General features: G+C 46.1%; 1 protein-coding gene across 4 annotated transcripts in view; it reads left to right on the top strand.

The window, feature by feature from the left end:
- The window catches only part of SBNO2 (strawberry notch homolog 2), a 64,846-nt gene that overhangs the window by 7,561 nt on the left and 31,118 nt on the right, over positions 1-26,167 (top strand). For 2 of the 4 annotated variants that reach the window (XM_040589259.1, XM_040589261.1), the window contains exons 2-4: positions 5,458-5,681; positions 6,817-6,896; positions 13,758-13,881. In XM_040589259.1, the coding sequence (XP_040445193.1) occupies positions 5,556-5,681; positions 6,817-6,896; positions 13,758-13,881 (330 nt within the window). In that variant the 5' untranslated portion in view covers positions 5,458-5,555. Of the gene's footprint in view, positions 1-5,457; positions 5,682-6,816; positions 6,897-13,757; positions 13,882-15,999; positions 16,177-23,831; positions 24,113-26,167 lie in introns of those variants that run through there. The other 2 variants (XM_040589262.1, XM_040589260.1) reach the window with 2 other exon arrangements.

The raw sequence follows: 26,167 nt of genomic DNA, 5'->3' as shown, positions 1-26,167 counted from the left end.
TGTCATTGAGTTCAAGGCCACTGTTTTCCATGATTCTGCATTCTTTATTTTCTAGTGCTGTGAAAAACTTGAGTCAAATCTCGATTCTTGAATTTTCTAGTAGCACTCTCCTTGGTGTGTTTTTTTTTTTTTTTTTTCCTAAGTAGAAATTTTAAAAGTGAATAATGATCAAGCATCCCAAGTCTGGTTCTCAAAGGCTAACAGGGCAAAGGAGAGGGTTTCAAAAGTGTTTTTCATCTATGACTCATGAAAGAGTTTTAACTCTGTGGTTTGAATCTTAGATGGTAGTAGAGGTTACTCTTAAACTTTAGAAGAAATAAGTATTAGTCAATGTAACTAGAACCTTTTTTGACTGGAAAGATAAAAAAAAATTGGTATCAGTAATTAAGTTTTGTCCACTGCTGGCCTTGGAGTTTGTAATACTCCCAAGTCAAACTGGTCACTGGTGGCACCCTAGTATATTAAAAAAAATGAAATTAAAAAATCCTGGTGGACCACTTGCATCCTTCTGTCATGGAAATGATCTTAAACTGGTGAGCTCTGATTTGCCTCGATGGTGGGAACTGTTGCTTTGTTGGAGTGTATTTGGTAAGAGAAGAAGTGGAAAGAATGCTTCAGAAAAAAGTTTGCTGTAAGGGTTCACTTGCAGACTGAGGGCCTCTGTGTTTATCAGTTCTTATTGTTAAGAGGACAGGATGGGATGTGGAAATGAGCCTGCTTTGGCTTGCAAGGAACTTGCTGATTTTCATCGTTTTCCATGACGAGGTTGCCTGGAGGAGGATGGTAGGACATGCGCATACTGAAGGTTGTTTCCACTTCTGTTCTTGGGACAGGTATTGTCCTGCTGCCCTTGGGATCTTGTAGGTCCTTGGAACTGGCTTTAGTGAGGTTTTTTCTTGGAATTTGTGTAAGGCAGACAGCAGCCCTTTCTTATAGGTGCTTGAGTTTATAGTGAGAGCTATTGCAAACTCCACATTAATCGTCCCAGGAACCTGATGTAGCCAGTCTTCCTGCGTGGCAAATAGATTATTTTGCAGTACTGAAGCTTTGGCAGGGAGGAGAAGGTTGGGTTTGGTGACATCCAGCACGTGCTCTGCTGCCGCATCGCTGATGCCATTCTCCTGGTCGGACAAGAAGCACCTTCAGCATCCTCTGGCATCAAGGCAACGGATGGAAGGGTGTGGGATGGAGAGTGAATCCTTGCTGCTTCTTGCTTCCCACTGTTGTTGATGCTTCGATGTATTCTGGAATACACAGTAGCTAGAGAGCTCCCCCCACACACATAAACCAAGGCTTCCAGCTTGCTTATTGCCACGTTTGTGCTCAGCTTGTTTTAGCAGTTTGTTCTGTATAAGTAAATGCTGACAGGGCGTGATTGCCTTTATCAGACTAGGAAGAAGCTCACATGGGTGGGCAGTTCACAGCAGCCTTGTGATGGTTATTAGTTGTTGGGTGACACTTGTGCTTTACGGTAATGGTTCTTCAGTGTGCTGTGTTTTCTGGGTTAACTAGATAATGTCGAGGGGATTCATCTCGTCTCAACGACGTCTAGGTTTGTTTCATTGTTAGCTGTGTTACTGGTTTTCTTGGCATCTGTGAACAAAAGATCTCTAGTATTTGGATTGCCCGTCTGTAAGGCATCTTCTACCATCTGACCATTGCTCAAGCATAGAGGTTTACAGTTCCTTAAGCTGTTTTCCTTCATTTTGTTAATTGGGTATGATCTATGGTACAAAAGTTTTCTTGTAGAACTAATGCTGTTGTAAAGGAAGGCACTGCTCTGCAGACAATCTGGCCAGTGAAATCTGGTGTTGTCAAGACACAAGATAATGTACAGCAGGCAGGGAGAAATTCTGATATTGATTTTAGCCTTCGTAAGTTACTTCGGATGTGTAAGTAAAGCTGTATATTTGCTACAGCTGTTACGGGAATAACTGCTTCTGATTTCCTATCAAAAGCTGTTACAAATAGGGGAAAAAAAAAAGGCAGCAAAAAACCTGAACTCTGGTGAAAAGAACAGACACGGTATTTTAAAGTTACTCGAGGATATTGATATTTCTAAAGCAGTCTGTAATGTTGACGCTTAGATCAGCAAACCTCACCACTTCTGTTCAGGAAGAGCTGAACAGTATTTAAAGGTAGGGATTTTTTTGTTTGTTTGTTTTTTTTTTTTTAAAGGGACACTTCCCCCCTCAGAAAGCCCCAAAACAGTGCCATTTGTAGCTCTATAAAGCATTTGAAAAGAGCCTTGTAAAGTTTTTCCTGTTGTTTTCCGTACAGCCTTGTAACACTGGTGTCTCTCTTGAGTTGGAAGGCTTGATGGAAGTGGAAAACAAACCTTGCTGTAGGTCTCCGCTCCCCACTGCTTCACTGGGGGATTGGGATGTTGTAGCACAGGCTTAATTTCTAATCTAGGTCCTCTTGTCAAATCCACTAAGACAAGAAGAAAAGCTGTGAATTTCATGACAGGTAGAAGGCATGAGGCTGGGCTATTTTCTAAGCAAACCCTTCAGTTTAATCTGTTTTGTGCACTGGAGATAAGTGGCATCATGATAACCGTTTCTCTTGTCTCTTACTATGTTCTTCCTTAGATGTAACTTAAAATTTTGTAGGATCTCTTGTGGAGCACCAGTGGCATCAGAGAACAATTGGAAGGAAAAGAAGCAATCAGCCCTGAAGTGCAGAAAGGAAAGCATCCCCTGGGATGACTGGGCAGCCTTCACGCTTGAAACATAGGTGGTTTCATTTCTCGCTGCTGAAGCTTTTTACTGCATTTCTTCACAATGGGCTTGGGGTCAAAGTCTGCGTTTATGCATCCCTGTTCGTGAGTTCTGCTGCAGTGAGTCATGTCACTTGGGAGAAAGAAGTCCTTGAATATTTTAATGTCTTCTTTGCAGTCTTTTGTGTGTGGAGCTACTTTGAGAGGTGGGATGTGAAGGCTGGGCTGCCTAAGGAAATTAATCTGCAGTGCTTTGTTTTCAGGACATATAACATAAAGCAGGTTTTTGCTTAAATGATAGAACTTTAGCATCAACACACTTAGGTCTTGCGTGAATGGGGCCAGAGCACCCGCTACTAATGCTGCTGCTTCTGCAGCCGGGCTGGTGAGCTGACTTTTGTCAAGGAAGGCTGTGATTAAGCAGCTTCTAATGAGGCTTCAAGACTACAGCTTTTCGACAAGGCTGTGTTTTGGGAACCCTGGTGCTAACATTTGGCTAATAAATCAAGAGGCTTGAGGCCAGTAGAACAATATTAATTAGGATGCTGGGGTGCTAGCTAAGTGGTTTTAGCTATTTTTTGCTCCTGGGCTTATGGACTGTAAAGCCTGAGTGTGGATTTTATAGTGTAGTAAAAAGAAACACTTCTGCTTGTAAAAGAATGAGACTGCAATAAATCTCTAGTGAAATAAAGCCAGTGAAAAGGATCTAGGTGATTCCGGGCCTTTGTAAAAAGAATTTATTCTGTTAGTGATCAGTTAAAATGATCTCAGATTTTTGTAGCTTAATGATCTTTTCAGGTAGCCTGGTGTTAGTTGTGCTGGTGTATAAACTTGGTTTTCTGGTGGGGATGTTTCATTGTGCGTTGTTCCTAGGGAAAAAGTTTGCACCGTGGTGTCTTGGTCACTTAGTGTCTCTCTTTTTTTTTTTTTTTTTTCCCTTTATGATTTGTCAGGCTGTGGGAAGAGGCAAAGATTGGATTAGCAACGTTCTAGGAACTGTAGTCTGTTTAAACCCACTGCCGGCCAGCCTGCTCCTGCAGAAGTTTCCTTCTGCTCTGCAGCACCCCCCCCCCCAAGCAGCAGCTTTCGTGAGCTCGTGAGCATACGTCAAGCGTGTGCATCCCAGCGTGATTACCTCTTCAGCTAAAATAAAAAGGGGAATACTTTTTCAAACCGCGGAGTGCTTAGCCTCTGGCAAATGATGTGATTCACTCTGGAAGTCTGTGTCTTGTGAAGGCATTTGTGCACCCGCAGTGTGTTAGAGGAGCAGAGGCAGCGGGGTTCTCGGTCCTTGCTCTTCACCCAGAAACTCCCCTGAACCAGGGCTTTACCTGGTCGTTTTTCACCAAGGGATTAGTGTCAGCTCCTCCACCACGGGTTTGGCGGGGATCTCATCGATCCCCTGCAGATTCTGCAACCTGCACACACAAGCCCCCCTTGGAGAGGGATCCTGGCATGGCTGCTGCCACCAGAGAAAGAAAGAGCCACTTTAATTTCACTTTCCATTACAAATGCAGAAATAATTTAGTCCACAGAAAGGTCACTTATTTTTAAAGGGGCTCTGACTCAGAAACAACTTTTCAGAAATACTACGTGGAGCCAATAGTATCTTTCCAAGTGATCAAAGATGGCATATTTTAAATTGCAGCTTCAGTTTCTGCTACTTAGTTTTTCTGGTTGGCTGGCTTGCTTGATGAGAATATATTGGCCAGTTTCATTTACTTGGCTGTCGTGCTACGGGCTTCTGGTGGCAGACAGGGTCATGGGAGGCAGAAGAGGGGCAAAGAAAGATGCAGTGGGTGTAAAGATGTCACAGATGCTTTTCTCTTGTTTCTCTGGTTGTATAGGTTGCTTTTACTATCTTTTTTTTTTTTTTAAAATCCAATTGGAAATGGGTGTCCTTTGGGATTATGGAGAATCTGGGGGCTTTGGGGGGATCAGAACTTACTTTGGAGGTTTTGACTGAGAAGTTAACACTGAAGACAAGAAGTTACACTGAAGAAGTTACCGTGAGGTTGATCCCTGCCGGAACAATACTCTTGCTTTAGCAAGCATGATTCTGAAATCTCATCTTGCTAGCAACAGGGAAAACGCAAGATAGCTGATAAATTCTTATATTTTTTAGATTAATAACATTAATGCTAGAAGTCTACTGTCTGGTTTGGCCTTTGTGCATAGCAGTGGTGAAAAGTATTAGTGCACACTGAACATCTGCTGTGAAGTTGGGGGGATATCAAAGTACAGTGAGGTGGAAGATACAGCGCACTGACCCTGTGAAGTGAGTCACTCGTTGCTCAGCACGACCATTGGTACTCTGTGGAATGATGTTCCACCTACGTAGCATATTTTCATGAAAACAAGCTATTTGGGGGGAATTGCTTGTCGTGAGTTTGCACAGAAGTGCAGAATCTTTTTGTATATTAGGCAAGAAAATTCCTCAAGCTAAAAAGCAGCTGTGTGTGTCTACTGCAGAAATCGCAGACAATGGTGTGATCTGCCAGCCTTCTGCAGTGTGCTTGCAGTGAGACAGGAGAGGTGTGCTGGGAGTTCGCAGGTCTGGGTGAATCTGAGACCTGTTCCCCAGTAAAATCCTCTCTCTCATAAAGAGGCAGCAGGCACTTCACAGGCTGACGTCTGTTTGCTGATCTCTTAGCTACGTTTGGTCTTAGAAATGTGGGGGGTTATTTTTTTTCTTCTCCTTTCATAAAATTTAAACGTGCGTTTCTTTTCCATGCTAGGACATGGTGCAGGGTGAAGAGCACAGATAAAGAACCTTCCACCACTCCGCAGCCTGTTCCACCTGCCCGGAGGACTTGATGCGGCAGGACACAGGCTGATGCCCTCAGCACACCCTGCCATGGATGGGGGGCAGAACTATCCACAGCACGAGCACCAGCAGTCGGGCAATACGCTGTACAGCATCCCTGGCCTCCGCTCCCAGCTCACCTTGCCAGCCGTGGAGGTGAGGGGCCCCAGCAGCTTCTCGGCGAGGGGGAGGGAGGAGCTGTTTGGAGGGTGAAGGGGGCTGAAGGTCTGGTTGGAGACCAGAAGGGGTCTGAGCAGAGCAGTCCAGCCTGTTGGGTCCTGGGAGCCCTTGTGCATGTTTACGGGAGCTATTTACCAGACTTGCTAGGCAGCTGTCCAGGGGCATGAAATATTGATTGGGAACGCTGGAGGGCTGAGGTGCCAGCTGTCTGCTGCCTTTGAAGTGGGAAGAGAAAAACAAGGCTGTGATTAAAACAATGCCTCTCTGAAAGCTGGTAGGTGCCAGGCTCCTTGGGAAGGGGCTAAAGAGTTTATGCAGAACTGCAGACTCTGTTCCTACCCAGGTTGTCTCCCCGAGCCAAGCTTAATCTATTGCTGGGTCCAGCTGTGCCTTTTTTGAGAGTGGCAGAGATGAATATGGTTGTATTTGTCCTGATACAGCTGCTAAAACAAGACCAAGTACTCGATGCATTTGTTCTCAACAGGGCAAAAAGCAAACCTCTATCCTAACATAGCGTGTTCCTGCAGTTTTCTATTTATAACTTGTTTGAGTTTTGTCACATATAGGAAACTAGAGTTTAAAAAGAGAGGCCTGTTTCCCCCAAGTGCATGTTGCTTCAAGCATGAAGTATCATTCCTCTGAACACAAAAAAAAGGACAGATGAAAGACTGATCTGTAGCTGAGTAATGAGATACCGTATTCTTTCCATGATTGTATTGGTACGTGCTGAGCTGAAAGCTTCCTGTTAATGCTGGGAGACTGTTTAGGAGGTAGGAAGGCGAAAAGAAGAGAGTGTTTTGGGGTGTTTAACTACGCAACCCAATTTCAAGTTAATGGGTTGGTGCTCGCTTTCTGCAGAGACTGAAGTTAAAGGAAGGGCTCAGAAAGGGGACTGACCCTATTGCCCTTCTGGGGATGGTAACAGGAAAGTAGGTTCAAAAGCTGAAACTGGAGTGCAGCACTCGATTTTTCCTGCTATGAGAGATGAAGATCCACCTCTGCTTACGGAAAGCACCAAGGGAGAGAAATCACGAGCCTGGCCTCAGATCTGCAGCTGCAGGTAATTGTGCCAGACCTCGGCTGCTGTAACTGTTCTGGTTTCTCCTTTCAGAATTCCATGCTGGTTGCCGACTCATGGAGTAGCTGCTACCCTGCCTCTTTCCCAACCTCATCCTTCCCAAGTGAAAACCAGTGAGTGCTGTTCTCCTTTGTATAATTCCCCTCTGCTCTTGCACACCCTTGTGATTCAACCGTTTTTCTCTACTGCTTTCCTTGTTTATTTATTTCACTAACTGATGGGGAAATAATTGCATCATGCACTGATCTTGTGGCATTTCATAAACTGCTACATCTTGGAAAAAGGGGCAAACAGCTTTTTTTTTTTTTTTTCCCTCTTTTTTTTCTTTTTTTTTTTAATATGAGAAAAACTTTGATTTCTGGTAAACCTGGAGGCTGCTACGAGGAACAGCCTTGTTTTAACCTGGGTTTGTTATGCTAATGGAGTTCTTAAAAACACCCCATTAGCACAGTCTAGCTGAGCAAATGCGTCACGCAATTTCTAGCTTTATACAGACGGTGCAGACAAGGGAGAAGGTATTACTGGTACCAGGTGGCAGGGGGTGAGGTTAAAATCTTTTGCCATGTAGGTGACTGGAAGCTGACTAAATATTACCAGCTCACGGCTATATTGAAAAAACAGCCCCTGACTGCAACCCAGAGGCCATCAAGAGTCATGATGTTTTCCTCTGGTTGTAGCTGATGTTCTTCACTGATAACCTTGTCCCACAAGGTGTGAGGTGATGAGTATGAGCTTGTGTGAGGAAATTCAAAGCTGTCTAGTGCACAGCACAGTTTAGTGTTGTGAAGTGTAGCTGTGATGGGTTTCAGAAACATTCGCGTAGCAGCAGTGGCCCCGTCTGATGGGGTAGACATCAGCCATGTGCTTTCTAGAATCAGTGCAAAAACTTTCCTAGATTACATGCTCAAAATAGCATTTTTTGGGGATCTTTGCATAACAATAAACACTGTTCTTCCTTCTCCCTTTTATGATGAACCTCCATCCTGGGTCTGAAGGTAGAATGTGACAGGAGATGTTTGGGACAACATGAAGTGGCCTTGTGCCACCACTGAGTGACTTGGGTTGGGACTGGGAGATGCTGATTGTTGGGAAGAAGGTGTGAAGCCTGCTCGACAGCTGCTTTGGTCTCTGTGAATACAGGGAGTGGCACAGATATACAGGATGTTTTTTTATTTAGGTCAGAGGTGGGAGGGGAAAGAGAAATAAAAGAAACGGAATGTGATAGCGTGAACTAATAACTGTGTTCCTGGTGCTTGGGGATTTAGTTTAACCTCCTTCCTAAAGGGATTTTTGCACCTTCGTGGAAAAGCAGAGATCCATCCTCATGAGTGTCTTTAAGTTCCAGCCTGAGAATCGGCTCCTCTCTTCGGAGGGATGAGACACATGTTGTTTCTGTATTGGTTCTCCTTGCTTCTGGTGAGCCCGGTCCACCTCAGCCTGCAGAGTGAGCCAGCTGGTGATGATGGGGTGCATGGAATAGGGCAGTTCTTGATATAAGATTACCAAGAAGCTGTCCCACAGGTGCTGAATGGAGCTCTGCCTTGCTAGTTACTCCCCAAAGTGAGAATTCGAGAGGAGTTATCAGACAAGTTCCGTATCTTTGCTCTTAGCTAGCCTGTCTCTGATTGGAAGAGGGTGTACTTTTTGAGCATGATTCCTGTAAATTACACTTTGTGAATCCTCAAGAGAGCTATAACAGAATTTCTGTTTTGCTGTATTGAACCACAAGATTAGATTGTGTTTATCTGTTGTGTTGGGTGTTTTTTTCTTTGACCATTTGTTCTGGTTTTGCCCCTCACTTTCTTCCTGCTTAATGCTGCTCATGTCAACCCTTCTGGAAGCGTTACAGCCTTGATCCTGCAAAGACATGCCTGCATTTACAAATGCAAACTTGTTGACTTTGCTATAGTTACTTTTGGAAATGAGGCTCATTGTTGTAATTATTTGCTAGAGAATGATGTAGCCAAGGCTGCACCTTTAGCATCCTGTTTTTCATATCCTGATAACTGTAAAAATTACCTTTCAGGTGAAACTTGCATGTGTATTAAAAAAAAAAAATCTGTCCTTTTTTATTTGAAAACTGGAGCTGAATCTTTTTTTAGGTGGATTTAGGGTGTTCTAGGTAGGAATCCTGGAAAGGATGGAAACCTTGAAAAAATGGGATTTTAAAGGGTGTTGTAATTATAGCCCATGTTGTAAAATAGAAAAATGCAGGTGGCGTTAGAGTTAGGACAAGTTCCTTTTCAAAACCATTGCAGAAGAAATCTCATTTGCAAGTATCTGTGGCTTATTCTCATAGCAACAGCTTTGTCCTGAAGCAGGTTTTTCCCGTTTCTTTTCTTTTCAGTAGTTAACTTTCATGCCAGAGAATTTCTTTAAAAGATACCCAAGCTTGCCTCTTTGTTTCAGATTCTCTTAACCTGAAAAATGTAAACAGTGTATTAAACCTTGCTGAAAGAACAAATAAGATTCAGGTCCCCTGTAGGGAAGAGTTGCAGCTCAGTTCATTTCTAAGGCAATTATCCCTGAGGAGCTGGGCTTCCTTTGCAGCTGTAGGCTCAACACGTTCCTTGCTCTGGGGAAATCTGGGTCAGTCCAGTTGTGTTGTTGGAAGCAATGTCACGTATCTGCAAAAAAGTATTTCTCAACACCTGGAGCAAAGCTTTTTTCCCCCAGTTTCCAAAACACACAACCCCCTTTTCTTGCTGTTTTTAGGCTCTTTCCCACTTTGCCACCTATGTATGGAGTATTGCTTGCTAAAACAGTAAAACAGGCTTTGAAAAACATGAATTGGTCTAGTGATAGGGAAGAAGATACCCAGCTGATCCTGAGGCAGCCTGTGACCTTGGCAGCTCATCTCTGCTCATCTGCCAGCCTGAGATGTGGAATTTGCATCTCTGAATGGATGTAACAGAGCATAAAGCTTGGCCAAAATACACATGGGAGGACCCCGGTGAAGTTGCAGCGTGGCCCCAGAAGGGCTTCAGGTGCATGGATGAGCCAGCTGGTATGAAGCGTGTGAGGTAGGCACAATATCACAGTAGCCTAGCAAGCTTGAACTGACAAAGTATGCTGACCCTTCTCCTGGGAGGGATGCGCTCACCTCTGAGCTGTAGATTCCTGGAAGAGCCCGGCCACAGTGTGTTCCTCTGGGTCCTGCTGTTGAAAGTCTTGAGCTTCAGGAAAAACTGAAGGCAATGATCAATTTCTTGACAAAAGAAAAAACCCAAATGAAAACAACCCAACAACACCCCCCCACCCCCCCCCCAAGATTCTTTGGGAGTTTGTGAAATATCCTACCCTGGGACCCTCCGGCTGGATTGACATCAAAAGGTTTGGGTCATCAGCTGTTGGCTCAGGTTTGCCTTGTGCCAAGCTGTTCCACTGCTGCCCTTTAGAGTGGGTGGCAGCAAGAGACACAGTCTTGCTCCTCAGAGGAATTTTCCAAGCTTGATGTAACCCAAAGGTGTTCCCCACCCAGCTCATATCGTGTGTGTCCCCACCCCGAGGAGCTGGGGGTGAAAGAATTTCTGTGGTCCAGCTGCTTTATTCCTTAAAGAAGGGTAGAAAACCTCTCTGTGGTAAAACTGTTGGTGCTTGTTGGGTTCTGAATGTTGCACGCCTTCATGGGCTAGTTAGATTTCTAAATATTCTTTTTTTTTTTTTTTCTAGCTGAATTTTTGGGCTGGGCTTTATTGGTTTGTTTTGCTTGTGGGGCAGGGAGCAGGTGCTTATTTTTCGTCACCGGTACCTGTTGAAGGACTGTACTGGGTCAGTACATGCAACCTCCTCTTCACCCAGCAAAAGGCTGATTTCTTCAGACCACGCTCTTCAGCCAGATCCCCTCCTTCCCTTTTTCGAGACAAGAGTTCAAACACAAGTGGGAGACCAGCGTTCCTTCCCTTTTGTCCGTGTGGTTTCACTGGGAGTGACTACCTTTCCACAAGGCAAGGTGGTGCTGGTGGTGGCAGGATTCGAGGAGCATTCCTCTTTGGGGGGGCTGGCTGGTGCCAGTGCAGCCTCTTCTGCCTGAAGAGCACAGTGCTTCTCTGGAATCAGCTTTACCTTGTGCAGAACAGTGTCTTTAAGAACTTACAACTAAATGCATTTAGTTGTTGGGGTTAAAAAAAGTCTGGTTTTATTCAGCAAGATCAGCACTGGGTTTTCTGCAGCCGAAAAGTAAAATGAGATAACTCCAAACTCCCTAGCATTTGTTCCCTAGCCTAGACGCTGGTCTTGGCACTGAAGAGATGAGTTTCCCTGACTAAATAATAAGTGTATGTGTTATTAGAGGTTAGTGATTGATGTAGGGCCTCAATTGCTTCAGGAGCCAACCTCAATGGGGAGAGTGATCCCGTCCTGAAAGGAGCTGGTGTAGCGTTTGCCCGTAGTCATCGGATGGACCTTGGTTGTGCATGTCCCTGACTGTCCTCCAAGTTTGATCAGAGGGATTTTGGCTCTGGGATGGGCCAGGTTAGCTGTAGTCTGGCTCTTTGTGGGCAAGTTGAGTGTCTCCATGACAGGACACTGCTCGCAGTGTCGGAGCTGACAAATGCAGGTGGTGTTTTCTATTGCCCAGGACACCGGGTTCCTTCTTTAGTGCTGCAGCTCAAAGTCAGATCTTATGATAGGAGTGTGAATGGGCAGTAAATCCAGTGTGATTAAAGCCGGTATCAATTTCCTTTCTAAAATGATGATGACTTACCCAGTGAACACCCTCTGCCTCTGAGGGGAGGCAGTTGACCCAGAGTAGCTTCCATGGAGCAGTTCACCAGTAACTAAATCTGGAGAATGTAAGCAGGTACATACAGGGCCATCTTGCTACGAGGCTGTTTTCACATCTTTGCTTTGGCAGTACAGCAAGGTTCATGTACTTGATTCTTCCAGTTAACACTTACTATTACACCCTCCCCCCCAGTTTAATTCAAGGTAACTTGTCAGTGTCTTTACGTCAGCTCTTCAAATGAGAGAGAAGATCTTTAAGGTCCTATTCAAAGAAGGGTAAAGCACAGCACCAAAGGTACTGAAATCTGGAGTTTGACAAATGCTGCATACTCAGCGCCTTTCCTAAGAGGATCTCGAAGCAGTGCACTGAGTTTTGCTATCGGCTCTTATTTCAGATGGCAAGACAAAAATGCGTCTTGCGTTCACAGATTTGAAAACCAAGGTTAAGAAGGAAAGCAAAATAACATACCAGGGCTGGTCATTCCACAGCAGTTCAGGCCAGGGACACTGTGGCTGCTTTGGTCTCCTTCCCATTACCTTAACTGACTCTTGTCCAGACCACGAGGTGCTGGTGAAATTGGAGGCTGCGTTCACTTTTCCGGTAAAAATAGTTTTCTCCTTCCCTGGTTAGCTAGTTAACACTGGCCAAGCTCTGTCCTCGTGCAAGAGAGACAGTGAGACCACAGCTTGAAAGCAGTTTAAACAAGCCTTTCCCTGTGTGTAAATACAGTCATTCCCAGAATTTTAATTTGCCTGAATAGATGAGGAGGAGCTGTGAGTTGGTGCTGGATTGTCAGAGGATCTGTCAGGTGTGCTAAATTCACACCTCCGTGCTTGCACGGGGTGAAACCGGCAGCACTAAAAATAAGGGGAGAACAAGGAACAGAGCGGGAGGGAGCTGTTCCTTGGGAGGAAATTCTTTTTAATGATGAAAAAAGAGCAGGAAAAATGTATTTAGCGGAGTGAGATAACTGTGTTTGCACATAAATACATATGTAAATGTTAAGCATGGCGTATTAATGAGCTGCTAGCCGCACATGGCATTTTAATTGCTTAATAGTAGTTTGGCAGTGCAGTCATTCCCTGCTCTGCTCCTGGGTAGGATTTCTTTTTAAATTTTGTTTCTTCCCTCCCCACCCCCCCCCCACCCCCCCCAGTGCCTTGTTAAAGTTTATTGCTTGTGGGTTCTGTAACTCTGGCGTTGCGAAGAGCGTACAACTTTTGCCACAAGAGGAAACCAGTCAGATGGGGTGAAACGTTCCAGTGGTTCCAGCCTGCGAGCGTGTTGGGTGGCGATTGCCCAAGCAACCAGTGCGCAGCCCTTACGGGAAAGATTACGAAGCACATTCCTTGCTCCTGCAGGAGAGGGAAAGGGCTTTGCCTGTGTAATAGTAAAACCAGAAGACGGTGCTTTAACTCGGGCCAGAGGCTGCTCCTGGGTTGGGTGGGAGGAAGGGAGTTGTCTGCTCGGTTGCAATTTTTACCTTCTCTCTGCTCAGGGGGGGTGGGTGGGGGGCTGCTGGGGGTAGGAGGCAGAAGAAGTGCTGGCATAGACCTTTGCTTTTTTTCACTTTGCTTTTTTTCACTAGTTCCTTTGGCAGGGATCGTGCTTTGTCACTAGGTGGGTTTGGTTAGGTCCATCATTCAGCTCTGGGTGCACAGTTCTGCCTAGGGCTGCCTGTCCCTCACCCTTCCATTTTTATCTGCCTTTTAAGACCTGGGAGCAATAAACCTCGCCATCAAGGGGGTGCGAAGGGGGTGCTCTCTTTCCCTGCCTGTGCTGGTTTGCAGGGCTGTCTCAATTTTATGGCCCAAACTAGCGCTGGGGTGTGACATTCCTGTGAAACTTGATGCTTGTCCTTACGGAGCGTGATTGTCAGGTTCCGTTGCACCCGGGCGCGTTGCTGAGGCTTAATTTTGCTTTGTTGTCAGGACTGCAATATTATTTAGCCCTTCAGACCATTTTTATCTATTAAATGCTTACCAGTTTACACAAATTGCTGAGAATTGAATTCTTAATCAGCTCTCCAGACTCTTACGCTACGGAGTATGGGAAGTAGGATATAACTGGTATAGATGTATTAAGTTGCCTAGATATCTCTTCTGGATAAACACAGCTTTTCTTTAGTACCAATCTCCTTTACGTGTCATCCCATAGTTGCAGTTTCACCGCTGATGATGGAGTCTGAAGCAACCTGAGAAATACTCAGGACTGACAGGAAATAACTGCTTTTCCCATTTCCTTACAGGCAATATTTTAATTCCCCTCGCGATTTTTATATGAATTCCATCAGCAGACCACATTTCTTGGATACAAACTATGCATCTGTGGACCCCACTGACTTCTTACCAAAAAATGGTGATTTTCCTCAGGTAAGTACATAGCTACTGATGGCTTTGGGGGAGAATGGTACTTTGCGGTGATGGGTTTTATTTTTCAGTATTGCCTTACTGAGGGGAAAGGAAGAGACGGGCAATTTCTTAAATTTGTCCAGCGCCTGATAGGAATTGCGTGCAATTGGGATAGATTCTCTGACAACGGCAATTCAGAAGCTATCTGCTGGCTTGGTAGGAGCTTATCTGTGGTGAAATTGCTTCTGTCTTTTAAAGTGGTGTTTAACATAAACACTGAAAGTGCACAGGAGAATCCCACTTGCAGGAGGATATAGGTAAGTGTGAATTTGAACGTGCTTCAGACAGTTAAATCATTTGCATCCTGAAACACCCTTCACTCGCGTACGTTGCCTGTGCTTCTCACCGATTACAAGTGGTGGATTCCTGAATAGTAAATATTTAGGGATTGCATCAGCTCAGTGCCTAGCAAGCCGAGATTGGAGCCAGTTCATTTTTTGCAGAGCTGAAGTGTGGGAGAAAATGGTTTGTGCCTTGTGAGGTGGGCCACTGGTGTGGTAGTCCAAATCCAGCTCCCTGAGCAAAGCCTCACATTAGTGAGTCACCTGGCACAGCGGGTCTGGTCATCACCAGTAGCTCTTGACCAGTATCTTCTGACTGGATAAAACCAGATAAGTAAATGAATTGTAATAGCATTGATCTTTGCCCCCTGCAGAATTAATTGCGGGAGGAATGAGACAGAAATGTGATCTCATGAACTTGTGGAAGCCATTTAACAGGCTGCGATGGGAAGAGGGAGAGGGGTCCTCTCCAGAGGTCTCAGCTTGCAGGTCTGGTGTAGTTTGGCTGATGGGTTTGACGGGAAAGGGCTTAATTATTTCTTTAACTTATGTATTTTCTAGTACCCAAGTGGTCGATCAGCTTCCTTCCCCTGCTGCATCACAGAAATTGATCTTGACCAGCTTGGAAGAGCAGATTTTTTGAGATCCTTTGTGAAAAGGAGATGATGCTTTGTGTCGGCTAGGTGACAAAAGAGCAGGAGGGCTCTGAGACAAACCAGCCATAAATGACCTCAAATGATTTCCAGAACAAGAAACACTTCTTGTGCCACTCTCTTCCTTGTGGAGAGGAAGTGACAGATGGGAGCAAGGTGATTGTAGGCAGTTACACTTTGCCTGGACTCTTTCTTTTGAAGCCACCTGTTGTGAGACTGCACCTCTTACAATGTGCTTTGAAGTATTCTGCTTTAAGTATAGAAACAATAAAGCATCCTTCTCTGAATCAGCCAAGGTGGTTCTTTCACTCGAGCGTTGTGCCATGTAATAGCAGGTGCCACGTACATTCCCCCAAAGAACAGAGCATTTTTATGGGTGCTTTTCTCTCCTGTTTGCTGGTTGTCTGTAGGTCTGTGCACTGAACATTACTGCTTAGGGCTTTCTGGAGATTCCCACAGATAACCCAAGGCAGTGATGTTTCACCTTGTGTGCTCTGAAACTGAGCAGGACCTTTGTTAGAGCTTTGTTTTCCAATCTGAAACTGATCTGATGGAGTTCATACCTCAGAGGGATGGTGTCTGTCTTGAGCTGCCGCAGGGCAGACTGGCAGCACTCACCAGGTGTCTAGTGTGACAGTGCCCGTTAATCTGAAATAATAGTAGTGGTGTGCTCTACTGCTCTTGAAGAGGTGTTTCACTCTTTAGTCATCCTCCAGCTCAAATGGCATATTCTGCTGAGGTACGGAGCCAGATCGGTCTTCCTCAACACTTGCCTTTTGACTTCAGAGCTTTCTACATTGTTTGCTGCTAGTGCTCTCACGTGTTAGAATGCCATGAGCACCAGTGTGGAAATCCATTGATAAAACCTAGGGCTTTCTGAGCTGCTCGTCGTTGCTCATCCAAAGAAGAGCTGATGATTTTTTCACAGGAGCCGGTGCTGGAGCCTGGATCCAGTAGAGCAGCAGGCACTTAACTGGAGGCAGTGGCATCAGTTTGGAGTCATCTGGGAGTGTCCTGGAGCTTTTCCATCCCTTGATTCAGCAATATCTTCCACTTTACTGATTTTTTACTGTCCCAGATGCCAAACCGTTAAATATTAACAGTCTGCCTGGAAAGCTGAAACATGCTGTTCAGAAGGTGTGGGAGCAGCTTGGGTGGTTACATCTTTCCAGGTGACTGTATAGGAAAGTACCTGTCTTTTCCATCCTTGCCCGGTGCAGTGGTAGGAGTGGCAAGTCCTGTTAAACTTCGTGCTGCTACGACCATGCCAGACAGAGGAGCAAAACCAAAGAGAGAACATGAGGAGTTTGCTGCATGCTTTGGTAAGAGATGCTTGATTAAATCTGTGGTCGCTGGGCATGCAGGTAGATTGGGTTATGTGAGAACTTGTGCTGCCTTCGTACATGAACACAGACTGTTCTTTTGCTGAGGTACCAAAATCCAGCCTGTTCAGTGGTGCAGGAGAGCTTGATGTCACCCCTTGGGTGACATCCTTCTCTGTGTATCTCAGCAGCCGGCCAGTCCTTGACTTCTGCATGCTGTCCCGAGGGGCAGAGGAAGGGCTGGAAATCAGTGTCATCTCTGATCTGGAGTGTTTTTTGTGATGCCTGTGTGCGACCTGACAGCAAGCCGGTGAACGCCACCTCCCCAAAACATACCTGGAACCGTTCTGGGCTGCAGCAGGACCCCAGCCTCCTCTCGGATTGCGTGGCCTCTAGGCAGCTTGGCTTCTTACAGAGTTTTCAAGGAAAAAGGATTTAAAAGGTCTAACGACTAATGATTTTGAGGTATTTGCGTAGTAAAGGTGGCAGTGGTTGGAGGATTGTTCGTCTGCCCTGGGGTTTGGGGGACTCGAGGGTTTGGAGAGTGGGAAGGCTGACGCATCTTCCTCCAATGCTGGCATTTGCTCCCTGCTGTCTTCTCTCCGTATTTTGTTTTGGAGGTCCTCAGTTGCACCTTCAGAGTGTAAAGCCTTTGCTGGCCTGAGGATGCCGTGAGTGGGAGCTGCCACATTTCTTAATTGCTCTGGGAGTTTCTATGTAATTGGATCGTTCACTGCTGCCATTAGGTCTGGTGAAGAGTGATTTCTGTGTGTATCACAGCAGCCTTGCTCAGTGCAATATGCATATGGGACAAGGTGCTTCATTTGCATGGTCAGAACAGCCTAGTGTCAACTTGAACTTGTTCCCTCCACAATATTTTTGTTTTTTGGGTTGCTTTTGAGTGATGCACCCTTGCCGGTCTATTTGCATTCTTTATATAAACAAGTGGCTTAAACTGAGGTTTAGAAAACAGTTATATGAGGCCATATTGGGGTCTGATAGCACTTCTTCATCTTGGCAACTGTTGTCTTAAGCCAAAGTCGTGCCCCAACCCTGTGGTGTCATCTCCTTATGGAAAAAGTCTACTGACTGCACACACGTCTGGGGAAATCAAAGTCCTGAAGAGAAGCTGCTTTTGGTTTCCATTGCTTCCTTCCCTTTCTGCTGTTTATTCCTCCAGTTATCAGGTGCTGGTGAGTTGGAATCCAGTACTTGTGGGCAGTAATTTTGCTGCAAAGGCATTTTTATTGTCTCAGTGCTATCTTGATGGTAAGAGCTATTAACTGCTACGACAGTGCAGGAGGCTTTAACTTCTGCTTTGGCATCTGCTGTCCCTTTGCAGGTGTGTTGAGCTGTAGTCTGTCCCCAGCCTTATTATAAAAGCAGAGCAGCCTGTTCTAGAAAAGCATACCTATCATGTAAATACTCGCTGCTTTTAGCCACCACAGATTTTTCTTTAACCTTCACTGTTCTGTCCTGTTTAGAATTACTTAAACCACACGACTCTGCCCATTTCCTCTGAGCTTTTTGTAATTTAAGATGATCCTGGCTGTTTTCTGATAGTCAAGCTATATATCCCTTTGCTTAACTTCATTTGACTTGCTCCTTGTGGCTGTCCGGATCAGGACTTTCTGAACGCCCAAAAGCCTCTTCTTCCAACTTCATTTGCCATAAGTTACGCTGAAAAATAAACTTGGTCTTTTTGTGGCGAGGGTGAGCAGCATCTGTCGAGTGTGGAAGGTGTGGGCACGGTGGGTGTGCAAGGGGGCTTCGCACAAGCTCCTTCCTGTTCTCCTCGGCGAAGCAGCTCTACGCAGAAACACTTTGGCAGTAAACTCGGGTACGCTTTGTAAAATTGGAGTTGTGCTTGGATTGGAGGAAGGAGGTCAGTCCGGATCGATTTAGCTTGTGGGGGCAGGGAGGAATTGGCTGCTCTTGGGTAAAGTCATTTGCAGTAATGCTGTAAAGATGCAGTTACCGCTTTGTTTGATCTGCTCGTGGTGTATGGGGGCTCTCGACCATGAGTGTTAATCATAAACCAGCCCTCTTTTCACTACCAGCCCCTTGCAATCTCCTATTAATCTCTGTTATTAAGGGGATAAATTAACCTACTCTTAAAAAAAAAGTATTAATTTTTAAAAGTGCTTCAGTGCACAGAGCTGTGGTGATTTAAGAGAAATCAATGTAACAGTTATTAAATTATATGAAAGACTTGGTTCTGACTAAAATGAAGAGTTTCCTGGAATAAGAAACATCCTGGAACTTCCTATTGCTGTCCTGGAGTTATGTCTACAGGGAACAGAGATACTAAAATCAATTTGAAGACAGTTAACTGGCTCTGGTGCCTTTGAAGCACTTTATGAACAAGTTGCTTTACATGCTCATGTCTTTGTTTTTGCACTTCAGGGTTGGAGTTTTGGCTGGCTTAATTACACTTTATAAACACTTTCGGTGAGATGCCTAACACTTACTTCAGGCCTTGGTTTAGAAAAATAAAGGCTGTGATTATAGCGGCTCACCTGACCCTGTTACAGTAAGCACGGTGAGATCGTGTTGGTGATGATGGCATGCACTCCCAGCAGGACGGCTGTGACCGCGATGTTTGCGTGTCTGCTGTGGCCCTGCTCTCACTGTGGTTTCCTGCCTTGCCGTGGGGTCATCCATTGCATGTAGGGTGCGTGCCTGGGTCAGGATGCCTCGGATAATGCACTTGGAGATGATCTACCAGACGGCACGGCCATGCACCCCCCTGAGCTCCCAGCTTAGAGCTGGGCGAGTGTGGCCATGGGTGCACGAGGAGGCAGTGGCATCAGCCCAGGCTGTTGGCTCGTGTAGAGGGTTTGGCTGCTTTGATGGTGAGCTGTGCTGGAGCCAGGCACACTGGTAGCTGGTCAGTGCCTGTGTGTGTGGTTCACAGCCAAGAGCCAGACCAGGCAGGTCTGTGTGGGTGCTGCAGCGTTTTCCTGAACTGCAGGGCTTGGGCATCAGCGTAAAATTCACCTAGCAAGTGCTCAGTCTCTGATCATCTGATTTAGCCACCCTGAGCTGGTGATCAAGGAGGTGAGGACACATCTGGGATGCAGCTGACGTTATTCTAAAGCAATGTCTCCTTTTGTTTGGATGAACTGTGCTTTAGGAATAAATCTTTCCCTTCGATGTGTAAAAAGAGCTCTTGGGACCATCTCAGGTGGAGATACCTGTGGTTAAGTGAGAATAATTCTGCTTTTGAGACATAATTTGTCAGTTGTGCTTGGCTGTGGATTGCAGGAGCCGGCCAGGATGCCTGTGGCCCTAGGAGGGGGTACAAGAGGCTGGAAGGCTCAGACATCTCCCTCGTTTCAGCCTTAGTTTTCATCTGTTTTGCTACATTCAAAGAGCGATGTCCACCTCTGGGCAGGAGAGAAGGCACAGGAGGCGATGGAGAACTGCCTGCTGAAATTCTTGGCAAGCACCGTTCTCTGCCTTCTCCTCTTCATAAAGCTAACAAAAGTGGGAAAAGGAACGGGTCTGAAACACGGAGTGCTCTTAAAAAAATGCCGGTAATATAATTTAATAGCTGACCACTGGGAGATGTTATAAAATAGACCTGTTAATTCAAAGCAGAATCGGTCTGGGTCAGTGTGATCAAGTGAGATTCCCCATCTCCAGTTCTGCTGGCTGTCACAGTGTGTCCTGATCCATAATGTGCTCAGAACACCATTGGTGCTGTCACAGCAGTCACCACAAGAAATACTGCCTGCAACATGACCGCTGCCTTCAGTCATTTTCCTTTTCCTGGCCTCACGTGTGTGTTATTCCCCCAGTCGCACCATCTCGCTGCCTGCTGCTGTGCACCGCTTTCCTCCAGCTTTCGGGATCACCTGCAAGAGTTTACTCTCTCGCTGGTTTTCCTTCATGCTTCGTGAGTTTTCCTGATTTCTCCTCATTTTAAGGAGGAGCACCAGCCTGGGAGTTCCCCTCTGGGCTTGCTTGGCTGTCCCCTGCTCCTCTCCCCGGTCCCGGAGAAGCAGTGGTCGCCTTCCAAATTTCCAGTCCTCGAGGGAGCGGTGTGCTGGTAGGGCTTGCTGTGATCCAGACACCCCCCTCACATACACTGCATTTCAGCTCTGGTTATAAAATACCTACCAGCTGGTTTGTTATCCTTGCTCTTAGTGTCTTTTAAAAATAAACCATTTGTGGTCTCAACTTGTCAAAGCTTCTCAGTGCAGTTGCTCTCCATGCACCTTGCTGCATCTCACTCGCTTTTGAAACTAGAGCAGAGGCTGCCCTGTGCGGGGCAGGAATGGCCCCTGGTTCTTAAAACAGCCAAAATGCAAAGCAAAGCCTTACACCCAGCTGGGTGAAACCAGTTGTGTCATGGGAACAGGAGAAGCAAGGCATGGTCTGTACAATACATACTCTCCCTTCTTTCATCCCTCCGAAAAAAAACCCCAACCCTGCTCGCACAAACTGCAGTGTTCAGATATTCAGTACTCTGCCGCCCTTTAGCTACTTTTAGACTTCTTTTTTCAAGACATATTGCTGTGATCTGATAGTATAGCCTACTCATTGCTCAGGTATCCCTCCTGCCTGTGCAGCTGCCTGTTAGCATGGGATGGTGCCCAGCAGCTTGGCTTGCAGAGACCTGCAGCGGCCTGATGGCTTTTTCCACGAGTGTCTCACCAGGTCAGGAAGCAGAGCCTGGAGTGTCCTTGGACATGTCTGAAACGCCTGTGTTTCAGGAAATTTAAACCTGAACTTTTTGGTTGCACGAGGGTGATGAGCTGGCAGGTCTTGTGTACAGGTGTGTTATTCTAGATTGATTTGTATCTGGGCTTTCCTAGAAGCTCAGCACGTGCTTTCAAGAAACCATCAGCGTGTTCAGGAAGCTGTCCTGCAGGGCACTGGTTAGGAGGTGGTAGAGGATGCTTAAAGGTTACCCAACAATGTAACTAACTGGGTTGGACATTCCAGTTTTTGCTGGAAGATGACAGAATAATTCTGCTTTGCTCTTCCTGTCTGTCAGCATGTGCTCGTGAATTAATTGTGGAGAGTAGAAATTCTGTGGCATGCCTTCTTCCCTAGGACAGGTTGTTAAAATTCCAGGTGACGGTTTCTCAGTGGGTTATCTTACGTGATTATATTACTGTGGCCTTGCAAAATCAGTTTAGCAGTCCTGGTTGTCTATAATGATGTCATACATCTTGCTTCCTTTTGGTGATCCAGTTTTATTGCCTACGTTTTGCCCTATTTGTCCACTAACAGAAAAGGAAGAGGAAATAAACCACCTGCTTTTTAAAAGGTTGTATAAACAGCAAGACCTCAGTAGTGTCAGGCAAGGCTTGGTGGTTTAATCAAGGTCACACAGCGAGGCAGTCACCAGCAAGTCACTAATTAAGCCATTTCAAAAATGTATTTGGTCTCTTCAAGCACATCATTAAAGCACCTATCCCAAGCTCCAGGGCACTACCAGCTAATTAAAACAATCAAATTGAAATAAAAGCAGCAGTGAAAACCCATTGCCATTTTCCACCCCAAACCAGCTGCCCACAGAAACCAAACGCTTCGTTTTTACCGCAGTTCCTGCAGAACGCCTCTGCCATCGCAGCGCCTGCGTAACCGCTGCTTGCAGCCTTCACCGGAGGTGAAATGTGCTCTATTAATGGGAGGAACGCGGCAGCGATGCTGCAGCTCTTCCCGGGGCCAGGGCTGCTGGTGCTGCCTTTTCCTTGCTTGCTGTGAGCGCGGCACCAGCATCCCTGGCTGCAGGCTGAGTGCCTGGGGAAAGGCATTTGGCTTTCCCATTTGCTTATTGCAAAAACTTTTTTGGACTAAGTGTTCTGCATGATGGAACGTGGATCCTCGTTATTAAGGGCGATTAATGTATGAATCCCTGTGGAACTGCTGTGCTGCGGTGGGCTGGGCTGTGCTCCTTAGAAGGAGCCCTGTTGCACATTTATGCCCTGCGGGTGGTTTTCCAGCGCCAGGACCCAGCGCATCTTCCTGGCAGGGGCTAGTCCTCCCTCCTCATCCAATGTCCTAAAAAACCCTACTCCCCTCCAGTTTGTCTCCCCTGACTCTTGGAAGGGTTGGGAGAGCACACCTCATTATTTGCCCTCACCTCTTGCAGGTCTGGTAGGGGCTTTGCTGTCCTTGGCTGCTCCAAAGTTTTGGGTTTTTTTTTGAGAAGTGCCTCGCAACATGGGATTTTTCCAGCAGTTCTCAGCACGAGGCCCCAGGAGCACTTGCATCAGCAATGACAGCAGGCACCGCACACCGGCTCTAGCACGGAGCAGTGATGAGCTGCGTTTCATGTGAAGCCCTGCTATGGTTGCGTGGAAGGAGTCAGAGCAGGGACGGAGCAACCTACAGCCAGCGCTCCTCTCGCCATCCTCAGCACGTGTACCCACGCTGCTGGGCTCGTTGGCTGCCGGGTTTGGTGGCCAGGCTGAGCCCCTCTCCCTGCCCTGCCATGGCACAGCTGGCACAGCTGTCCCAGTGTCCTGCAGCGAGCCTGGCTGGAGCTGCGCTCCTGGACACGGCGGTGCCACCTCCAGCTGCGGTCCAGGCTGGGGTAGTCGTGCCGGTGGGAGCTGGTGGGGGGCTAACGCCGTGGCTGGAGCCTGGCACCGGTGCTGCTGGCTGGGTGAGGGAGAAACAAACGGGAACCCGGAGCAAACAGAGAAGTTCTCATGGGTTTATTGCAGGGCGGTGAGTGCTCTGGCAAACTCACTTCTCCTTCACCCTCTGTGGTGGTGCAGACGTTCCTTAAGCTCACGCTGAACAAATCCCTTTCCGATGTCCCGTTTTTTGTGCCTTTTTCTCTTCCCTTTCAGATATCCCGTTTTTTGTGCCTTTTTCTCTTCCCTTTCCGACGTCCCGGTTTTTGTGCCTTTTTCTCTTCCCTTTCAGATATCCTGTTTTTTGTGCCTTTTTCTCTTCCTTTTCAGATATCCCGGGTTTTGTGCCTTTTTCTCTTCCCTTTCCGACGTCCCGTTTTTTGTGCCTTTTTCTCTTCCCTTTCCGACGTGCCGTTTTTTGTGCCTTTTTCTCTTCCCTTTCCGGTGTCCCGTTTTTTGTGCCTTTTTCTCTTCCCCGCTAGAAATTCTGTATATTTCTGTTACCAAGTTAAAGTTAAAAGGGAAGGCCTTGGGGAGAAAAAGCAATGTTTCTGGACACTGAGAAATAATGATCTAGAAAAGCAAGTTAAGAAACTGGATGTACTTTTTTTTTTTTTTTCCCCTCCCAATTTTTTAATTGTACTATTTAGGGTGGGGCAGATACTGAAGACAGAAGGAAGCCCATGGACCTGGGGTGGGGTTGGGGACCCCAAGTTGTGAAACCTGCTCATGATCTTTTTCAGTTTATATATCTGTGAATTTACACTTTGTCTGGAATCGGGGTGAGGGGGAGAACCCCCCAGCCCCAAAGCTGCGGGGGGGAAACGCTGGTTTTCCAGGGACGACCCAGGAGCTCCTGCCTGACCTCCTGCTCAGCGGCTGGCCGCGCAGCACGGCTTTGTTTACAGTGTATCTGTGGTTGAATTACACCACATACAGTAATTCTCATCGCATTGCCAGTAATTTCACTGACTTACCAAGCAGGCATCATTTCCTGAAAGTCAGCCCTCGTACTTAGAGGAAGTAAAAGCACTCTCCTTCGTGACTAAACACTATATGCAAATTTCCACAGGCTTAGGACAGACGCGCTGGATGGCTGTCTTTTTTTCCTCCATTTTCACTCCGTTCTTCTGCATGTTAATTTTTAAAAACCCTTGATGAGCTCTCTTCCTGGCTGTTGCTGCTGTTGCGGTCATGAATGAAGACCTTTCTCCATTATATACCGAAAAATCTCATTTTACTGCTTCATCCACGTCCTGCTCTGCCGACAGCAAACTGAATGCTGTTTTAAAATGTCCCAAATGCAGTTCTGGCTAAAGTTCCCATTTCGCTACAAGGTAATGCCTGATTTTTCTTTTCTTTTTTTTTTTTTTTTTTTCTTTCCCTCTTCCCCCCCCCTTCCTCCTTGGAATTCCTTGTGTGTTTTGTTTGTGAGGCTAGCCAGCTCCAGCTGCTCCCCCAAGCTTGTGTCCCCCCCGTATTTTTTTGCACTGGCAGCAGAGGTTTAGGGGCGACGACTCGATGCGAGGCAGTGGGAGCGGATTTACTGTGGTGAAGATGTGATTTGTGTTTTGCTGAAATGTGCATTACTTGGAGGCTGTTCCTCTCAGAACTTGGTCGCTAGCTGTGAAGCTCAGAGGAAAAGGAGTTGTGTGGAGAATTGATTGGTGTGTTTATGTAGTTGTAATGGCTTTCAGGCATTTTATTTTTAAACCAGATGCCGGGTACAGAAAAGCAAGGGAAATGCCATCCCAGCCAGAGAACTGAACTCTTAAGACTGCAAGTTTATTGCCCCACATTTAGAAAGATTTTGAGTTTTGACAGCTAGAAGATTTTGTTTTAGTCATCGGCTGCTTACATTGCAGCTGTTAATTCTTGATTTTGTCTTTTCTAAAATGTAATTTGCTTAATCTGTGATTTTTGAGACACCGAATCTTTCTTGTTTGCAGTGTAGCTTTGTTGGGTATGTTTATTTGTGTGTCCCTGTGTATATTATCTATGTGGTGGGGATTTTTTGTTGTGTTTTTTTTTTTTTTTTAAAAAACAACCCTCTATCAACTGTGTGGTATGTAGCTGAGTAATCCGTAGTTGCTGTGTAGAAGTATTTGTTTCCTCTGTGTCTGGACTGTGAGCAAATAAACTGTTTATATTGATAGCTTGGCGGCCAAAAATATTTTTAGGATGCATACTCCTTCTGTATTTAGACTTCACTTGTTCTTTCATTATTTTTAAGAAAGACTTTGTTTTGACTAAAGGAACTGAGATGTTTCCAGTGGTTGGGAGGAAGAGGTTAAGTGTTTGGGTTGTTTTGCTCAGATTTTTTTCTGGTCTTTTCTAAAAAGTAAATTCTTGGGTTTGCTAACTGTTGTGGGATAATGATAGAAATCTGGTGTGTCCCAGTGGCACTGACTGGCAATTCGTACTGGTGAGACCCCGCTGCGGTGCTGGAGCCCTCAGCTCAGAGAGACATGGACCTCTTGGAGCAGGTTCAGAGGAGGCTACAAAAATTGTCAGAGAGCTGGAACACCTCTGCTAGGAGAAAAGGCTGAGAGACTTGGAGTTGCGCAGCCTGGAGAAGAGAAGGCTGTGGGGAGAGCTTACAGCAGCCTTCCAGTACTTGGAGGGGGCTTGTAAGAAAGATGGGGACAGAGTTTTTAGCAGGTCCTGTTGTCACAGGACAAGGGGTGATGGTTTTAAACTAAAATAGGGTAGATTCAGACCAGATATAAGGAAGAAATCTTTTAGGATGAGGGTGGTGAGATGCTGGCACAGGTTGCCCAGAGAGGTGGTCGAGGTGCCATCCCTGGAAACATTCAAGGTCAGGTGGGATGGGGCTCTAAGCAACCTGCTCTGGCTGAAGATGTCCCTGCTCGTGGCAGGGGGGTTGGACTAGGTGAGCTTTAAGGGTCCCTTCCAGCCCAAACTATTCTATGGTTTGCACTCACAGTTTAGATCTCCCATCAAATGATTGGCATTGATTTACTGAGTTACTCATCAGAGCATCTTCTGATATGAAGACCAGACAACGATTTGTGATCCTCCATCTCATGTTCTAGTACGTTGATGTTATTTCAACCTCAGTGTGAAAAAAGAACACTCTGGCAAGACCAACAGCCAGGAGCTGTGCATAGCCTCTGCATCAGCTGGCTGTTGACCCTTTATAAAAGTCTCCATTAAGTGGTCACTCTGTTGTGAGGGAATTGCCCTTTCACCGTTTTATGGTGGGCCTCTCTAAACTTAATCTTTGACTTGAGCAGTTAATTCTGAACTGTGTTTTCACAGCAGACTTCAAGGTCTCTTTGTCTGTCTTTTTAACGGGAGAATCTGGGAAAAGTCTGGGAGTTGCAGGGCTCAGGGTTGAGATCTTCGAGCTGGTGCTTCTCCCAGGTGTT

Source organism: Falco naumanni, chromosome 4 (genome assembly GCF_017639655.2).
Source record: "Falco naumanni isolate bFalNau1 chromosome 4, bFalNau1.pat, whole genome shotgun sequence".
NCBI classification, from domain to species: Eukaryota; Metazoa; Chordata; class Aves; order Falconiformes; family Falconidae; genus Falco; species Falco naumanni.
Note: the sequence above shows the minus strand (reverse complement) of the source record. Positions and strands in the feature narration are given on the sequence as shown.